This window comes from Priapulus caudatus, unplaced genomic scaffold, assembly GCF_000485595.1.
Source record: "Priapulus caudatus unplaced genomic scaffold, Priapulus_caudatus-5.0.1 Scaffold259, whole genome shotgun sequence".
Taxonomy (NCBI): Eukaryota; Metazoa; Priapulida; class Priapulimorpha; order Priapulimorphida; family Priapulidae; genus Priapulus; species Priapulus caudatus.
The window spans coordinates 262,325-269,458 of NW_014577320.1; the positions used below are offsets into that span (position 1 = coordinate 262,325).

Sequence of the window (7,134 nt, forward strand, 5' to 3'; positions counted from 1 at the left end):
GTGTGTGTGTGTGTGTGTGTGTGTGTGTGTGTGTGTGTGTGTGTGTGTGTGTGTGTGTGTGTGTGTGTGCGTGTATATGTGTTTGTTTGTGGGTGTGGGCGTGGGTGGGTGTGTGCGTGCGTACGTGCGTGCGTGCGTGCGTGCGTGCGTGCGTGCGTGCGTGCTTGTGTGTGTATCTTTCTCGCTTTCTCTTGCTACGATCTTTATATCTCATACACTCAGGTCGTCTCAGTATCTCAGGATCACTCTCTCTTTGTAGGCTTTCCCTACCATCTACCTCATTTCTTCATAACGGTCAATACTCAATAGTAAAATAGAGCAGAGTGGTGGCAATAACAAACACACACTCTCATCTCCTACATCACCAAGCATCTATAACATATTAGTTTAATAAGTAATCGTGTTTGTTTGCTGCAGTTGGCTTTTCCAACACAGGAGCAGATGGAGACGAGAAGGCAGGAGCGTTCCCAGGCGAAGTCAAATTCGGAAGCCAGCATCAACTACACGCCAAACTCGATCGAGAGTGGCCTATACGAGATGCTACAGGAGTACATGGTCGAGAACGAGAATCTCCGGTAGGTGGCGCCACAATTCACACATTCAGCACATTATATTATTGGATATCTATGTTTTAAAACGACACATACAGACTAAGACTATAACACGTATGTACCTATGTGCATGTGCGTCCTCCAAGCACAACACGTGTGTGTAACATCTTATCAGGAATGAATGAGAGCAAATTTTCTTTTATTCACCTTACTTCTGATCTTATGTATGTATGTATATATATATATATTTATATATATACACACAGACTAAGACTATAATGCATATATACCTTTGTCTTTTTCGGCATGGTTGACAAACTACACTGCACATACGAGGGATGCATACATGTGCGTGTGTGTTTTACAGGGTGGAGAACGTAGAGCTTCATCACAGCAGGGTGAAACTAGGCAGCGACCACGAGACGCTGTCGCGAGATAACGAACGGCTCGTCAAGAAGCTAGAAGGCCTCACCAGGTCAGAGACAGACGTGTGGGAGGGGGCAGTGACAGACGTGTGGGAGGGGGCAGTGACAGACGTGTGGGAGGGTCAGTGACAGACGTGTGGGAGAGTCAGTGACAGACGTGTGGGAGGTTCAGGGACAGACGTGTGGGAGGGTCAGTGACAGACGTGTAGGAGAGTCAGTGACAGACGTGTGGGAGGGCGGTGACAGACGTGTGGGAGGGTCAGTGACAGACGTGTGGGAGGGTCAGTGACAGACGTGTGGGAGGGTCAGGGACAGACGTGTGGGAGGGTCAGTGATAGACGTGTGGGAGGGTCAGTGATAGACGTGTGGGAGGGTCAGGGACAGACGTGTGGGAGGGTCAGGGACAGACGTGTGGGAGGGTCAGGGACAGACGTGTGGGAGGGTCAGGGACAGACGTGTTGGAGGGTCAGTGACAGACGTGTGGAAGGGAGCACGACATTGCAGGGGCAGTGACAGACGTGTGGAAGGGAGCACGACATTGCAGGGGCAGTGACAGACGTGTGGAAGGGTGCACGACATTGCAGGGGCAGTGACAGACGTGTGGAAGGGTGCACGACATTGCAGGGGCAGTGACAGACGGATGGAAGGGAGCACGACATTGCAAAATCAGTGACAGATGCATGGGAGAGGGGTACGGCGTTGCAGTGTCAGCGCCTGTATGAGGGAGCGCGGCATTGTAAGGGCAGCGGCTATTGCCGGTTTAAGGGGGCAGCTGCTCCTATCTATATTTTAGAGAACACTAAAATAAAAGAATAATAAATATATACAACCCTAAAATAAATGAAAATTCTCGTGTAATTAATCCGTGTAATCCTCGTCGTACACCCACATCCGCTACATTATTCACGTCAACTGCATGGGAGCTGCACCACTCTATTGAAATTACCCAGTTGGGTTACGAAATTTTGCCGCACCCTCTAGAAACTTGCCCGAGCTACGCCCCTGAGCAGTTTATGTAACGTAGAGGTGGGTACATGTTTAGTGTGGACAAGAAAGAGATTTAGTGTGGGCGGGATTTATTTTCAGTGTCTTCAAGAAAGATTCCGTGTGGGTTCGAGCTACTGTGGATTCATTCGGAAACGAGACTAGTATGGCGTGGGTCGGAGATATATTTTACCCGCTAATGTAATTTACTGCAGGCTGTTCCTGGCATCACCATTCACACCTCATGCCGTAGAATCAATCCCATCCACTCCAGCAATGGATATAAGATTAAGTGAGCTGACAACACCGGAGTCCACCGTACACCTTCGCTCGCCATCACCGCAGTCCTGGGCGAGCAGATCGCAACCCGGGCAGCAATTGCTCCCTCAGAAACCACCACACCACCTACCAGAAGCCATCAGCAAGAAACTGTGAGCGTGACTTAATTGAGAGCGTGAGGTTACTTGTGTATACGTCCGTCACACATCACGTGACGGCGGCCGTTCGCAACTCGTGCTGATGAAAATAAATAGCAGTGACAGACTTCTAACTTTTGTACAACTATTCCTCTAATATTATCATAACGTACGAACTAAGATCATTTGCTATTATGATTCAGTTGATTGCAATCTAAATGATCTGCACTAGATCACGACATCTGACGAGCCAGGGGATGAGATGATGATGAGATGCGTCAGATGACTATCGGCTCACTGTTACAGGCGAAAAATCGAGGCATCACAAAAAACCTACAGTCAGCAATTCCAGTCACGACAACTCCATAAGAGCAAACGGCAGCCGTCGCGGCTGCCGCAACCCGTGCGCCCTCTGTGGGCAGAGGCTGATGTCTCGTGTACCAGTAGGGAAGTACCCGAGAAAAGAAATGCGGGTGAAAGCACACCTAGGAAGATTGTGAGTACCAGTTCTGCAGAGTCAGCATTGGACAGGGAGGTAGAAGAGGGTGCTTATCACCACGTGTCTGCACTGGAACTCTCAAGGCGCAGTAGTGAAGGTGAATAGGCTGCATGAAAAAAAACGCAAATAATTATACCGAGCAAAATTTAGTCGTTTAAACTTTTAATCTGCTGGCCTGTTCGAAAACTCATTACAATGTGTGAATTTTCACGCTACCCAAGACATGCATTAATAACTGATAGTTGTCAATAGGAATATGTTTTTGCATTTTATATGTGTGTGCGTGCGCGTGTGTGAGTGCGTGCGTGCGTACGTGCGTGCGTACGTGCGTGCGTGCGTGCGTACGTGCGTACATAGGTGCATGCGTGCGTGCGTGCGTAGGGGCGTGCGTGCGTAGGGGCGTGCGTGCGTTTATGTATATATAACATTTTATGAGCCTAGCCATTCATATGAAATGATTGCTTAATAAACTATACATCGCATATTTTACAGAGATCGGCACACAACTGCACATGAGACTGGCACAGGATCTGCACAGTCTAAGTGGACAAATTAAACAAGAGCAGGACAGAGCACACAAAAGAGCCATTTATGCCGAAGAATGAAGTGTACACTATAGCTGTGAGGAAATTAAAATGATTTGGTTCGATTTTAGTTTTATGATCCTGCCTATCAGAACATTTGTTTTAAAATCATCACATCTAAATTCATTTTTCCATGGCTGGTACATGTGTCGAATGATTCTCATGAATAATGACAGTAAAAGGAATAAAGGAGTTTATATACTGAAGAGTTCCCATACATTCATGCATCAGTAGTATTTGGTTTCTCTCTTTCTCTTTCTCTCTCTCTCTCTCTTTCTCTCTTGCTTTAATATATATATATATATATATATATATATATATATATATATATATATATATATATATTCCAGCAATGAAACAGCACTGTTGGAGTCTGTGATACACCTTCTCATAACCAAAATATTTGGTTTGTATGAATTTGCTGATGAGTGTATTTACATCACCTGAAAACTTATAGCATTAGATAACTACATAGATAATTGATATTTACTACTGTTGTTACTGTTCCAATGAAAAATAAATATGCCATTGTCACCTCATTTTTCCTGTCTTCTGTTATATTGAAAAAAATGACATCAAAAAAGTTATTTTATTGAATTACACTTTCTGCAATAGCTTAATTTAACGCGAAAAAATACGTTTTATTCAACTACGTAATTGTAATTTCCCGGGTCACGAGACACTTGCTATCAAATCTAGTATCTGATAAATGGATGGAAGCCAACATTGAGCGTGAGCGAAAGTTGAATCATGAGAAAATAAATCACTCGTGAGCTCCCGGGAGAGTGAGCCACCGTCCAGTGTCACGCATCATTTATTCACTTTTTGCGCTGAAATGGGACTGGTCACTGATATGAAACTGAAAGATATATGATTTACTTTTAGTATATACATTTATATATAAGATAATTTTACTCACTGTGTACTACATATATACACTACACAGTACACACCCATATAGATATCTGCCACGCTTGCTTGTTCGTGTATCTAAACATTAAACTGTGAAGCTCTGAGGTGCGTATAGATTTATTCGATGTTCTCTCGTGTATCGCGAGATGGCGCCACTGAGCGGCAAGAATCGATAGCGAGGCTACATTCGCGCCAGTTGACGATGCCGCTGATGGATCTATGACACGTGAATATTTCGAGCGGCGACGATTTTACCATATTTTCCGTCTCTGTGAAAATGGAAGTCCCAAAACTGGTAGAGATATTACGGGCAACTATTAACCCAGCCCAAAGAGAAGATGCCGAAGCACAATTACTACAGGTTTGCTGTGAAATTGTCTATATAAATATACTTGGCGCGTCGCTCGTGGCCGGGAGAATGAAAAATGGCCGCACGGTTGCACGTGTTCGCGGTGCTGGTGTAGACGTAAGGCAGCATAAAGGTTATTGGTATTGGAACTCATTCTGCGTGTAATATGCGTTTTAACTTCACATATATTTTACTTTTCAGATACATAAGATTATAGGATTTGCACCTACGGTGCTTCAGGTTTTAATGGCAGAGCATGTGGACTTGCCAGTTCGACAAGCAGGTAACCGACTAACCCGACCAGGCTGTGTGACTAACCTTAATATACACAGCCTGACATCCATCTATTGGATAATCTTGTACCTCTACAAAAACTGCCGAACAATTACGTATATCTCAAATATAATAATCATCTAAGCATTTCTGCCTTGTTTTGTATCAAGTATAACCTTCACCTTATAAGTTATAGTATTCCAGCGTTGGTATTAAAACTAATACCTCAGTTCGCTGTGCGCAGTGTAAATTTTAAGAGCCGAACCTAAATTTCACTTTAACCGCCAACCGCCATGTTTCCATTGCGCATGTGTTTCGATCGGAACGCGGAAAACCCGAAACGACATAACATACCATGTAACGTTGCAACTCGCGTTGGCGCGAGCATAAATAAGCATCATATACTCGTATATATATAAATATAAAAACATTGAAAACCAGAAAACATCAATCTACAACAACTTAATAATTATCATTGCGAAGATATGTACTTGCCTTGTGTTTAGGCCTACCTACTGTGGAAATCAGGTCCATTGCCGATTTTAGTCGCACCGAAAATGGCGCACATGGCCTTCGAGTTATATTCCTCTGACCTGTTCTTGGTTTCGCGGTACCCAACTCTATTACCTCGGAAGTAAGTAAATTTTTAGATGTACCACACAGTAAGGAGGGCAACCATGGCTAGTGCTATCAGTGCTGTGATGAAATCTCCACATTCCACTTATGCCACATTTTATGCAGAAGTCTTCATTGTAGAGTAAAATAGTTTGGTAAAAATGTGTTAACTTGGTATTTTACTCTTCAACTTAGTTAAACATTATGCACGTATTAAAGTAACTTTTGCATGAGTTTTCCATTGTTTTCCCCACTTTCATGATACCTACCATTATTGCTTGAGTAACAGCAATTGTCTATAGTAACGATAAAATGTCTTAGAACCTTCGTATTCACCAAATCGTGCCTGATTACAATTTATGTTTACCGTTGCCATCTCTCGGACTTTCTCGCGGTAGCGCGAGACATCCATCACAGTGCAGTAATGCATATATAGTCCAGCCTAAAAATTACTTTTTTTTTTACGAGAGCTCTTTTTTTATTTTGTATGGAAAAAGAGCTCTCGTAATTTTTTTTACGGGAGCTATTTTAGGCTTGGCCAGAGCTACTTTTTCATAGCATGATTTTGTTAAAATTTTCATAATTTTGATGCACTGACTCTAATTATATCATTCATCAGCATTCAGCACTCAGCACCAGTATCAGACTATCAGTGTTAAGAAATCGTCAACAAATTACATTCGATCACGTTTTTTTTAATCTCATTTCACTCGACTAAGAAACCAATCACATTCTTATTTTTATAATTTCATTCACACAGACAGACATGCACTACACAGTACACATAGTCAGGTAACATGACAAAGACAGGAAATCAAGAATTATAATCATGGTAATGATGGTATGGTTATTTTCAAGTTTCTTTTTTTTTTACTTTATTTCTTTTCATCTTTCAACTTTATTTTTACATCGACTGAGCAAGTTCAGAACTTCAGAGAACATTGACTGAGCAAGTTCAGAACTTCAGAGAGAGTTTTTAGTTACTTTGAGTATGTTAAAAAAGACTTGTACTGGAATCTCTAGGAATGCCGGGAGCTTTTGGGTAAGGTTTTACTTTCGTTTCTCTCCTCCCCAGTCCACGGTACCCCCATGCATAGATCAATGCTGCCGCACATCCGCAAAGTTACAAGTGCCTAGAATCTTTTTAAGTATATACAGTTTACATTGCTTCTAGATATCTAACTGAATAAAAATAGTTCACTTTCTACAAATCAGTGACGAATTCAGTTAACAGCTTTGGTTACGTGCGTGTCAGGTGTCACTGGTCGTGCCCTCACTCCCCACGATAATTAACCCCTGAGATATAAAAACTTATTGTTAAGGCCGAGCAAAAACTTGGTGGGCTCGGGCCTCCGGGGCCGAAACTAACTTCTATAACGCTGCCGGCGGCACGGGAGCGATTTTTTCTCGTATCTTCCAAAATTTTCGCTCTCGTAATTGTTGTTACCAGAGCGCTTTGAAAGCTGACGGGAGCGAAATCGCTCGCCGCTCCCGTGGCTTTTTTTTTCTGGTATTGTCGCAACGCC

General features: G+C 43.0%; 3 protein-coding genes across 8 annotated transcripts in view; all 3 read left to right on the forward strand.

The window, feature by feature from the left end:
- Positions 1-309, forward strand: part of LOC106808188 (kinesin-like protein KIF12) — a 9,997-nt gene extending 9,688 nt beyond the window's left edge. Inside the window, exon 9 of the mRNA XM_014810790.1 lies at positions 260-309. Within this exon, the coding sequence (XP_014666276.1) occupies positions 260-309 (50 nt within the window). The remainder of the gene's footprint in view (positions 1-259) is intronic.
- A 111-nt stretch (positions 310-420) lies between these two features.
- LOC106808200 lies at positions 421-3,821 on the forward strand. The gene is made up of 5 exons (XM_014810800.1): positions 421-575; positions 919-1,026; positions 2,176-2,391; positions 2,683-2,972; positions 3,368-3,821. The coding sequence occupies exons 1-5, from the start codon at positions 442-444 to the stop codon at positions 3,478-3,480; spliced, it is 861 nt and encodes a 286-aa protein (XP_014666286.1). The 5' UTR covers positions 421-441; the 3' UTR covers positions 3,481-3,821.
- Positions 3,822-4,571: 750 nt separating this feature from the next.
- Positions 4,572-7,134, forward strand: part of LOC106808207 (importin-7-like) — a 27,028-nt gene continuing 24,465 nt past the window's right edge. For all 6 annotated transcript variants that reach the window (XM_014810816.1, XM_014810817.1, XM_014810818.1 and 3 more), the window contains exons 1-2: positions 4,572-4,732; positions 4,922-5,003. In XM_014810816.1, the coding sequence (XP_014666302.1) occupies positions 4,649-4,732; positions 4,922-5,003 (166 nt within the window). In that variant the 5' untranslated portion in view covers positions 4,572-4,648. The remainder of the gene's footprint in view (positions 4,733-4,921; positions 5,004-7,134) is intronic.

What these genes read in the sequence shown, in the direction of transcription:
- LOC106808200 (XM_014810800.1), top strand. Translation starts at nt 442, where the DNA reads ATGGAGACGAGAAGGCAGGAGCGTTCCCAGGCGAAGTCAAATTCGGAA. An exon ending in GAAGCCATCAGCAAGAAACT is followed by an intron (nt 2,392 to 2,682) that starts GTGAGCGTGACT and finishes TCACTGTTACAG; the next exon opens with GCGAAAAATCGAGGCATCAC. An exon ending in CTCAAGGCGCAGTAGTGAAG is followed by an intron (nt 2,973 to 3,367) that starts GTGAATAGGCTG and finishes CATATTTTACAG; the next exon opens with AGATCGGCACACAACTGCAC.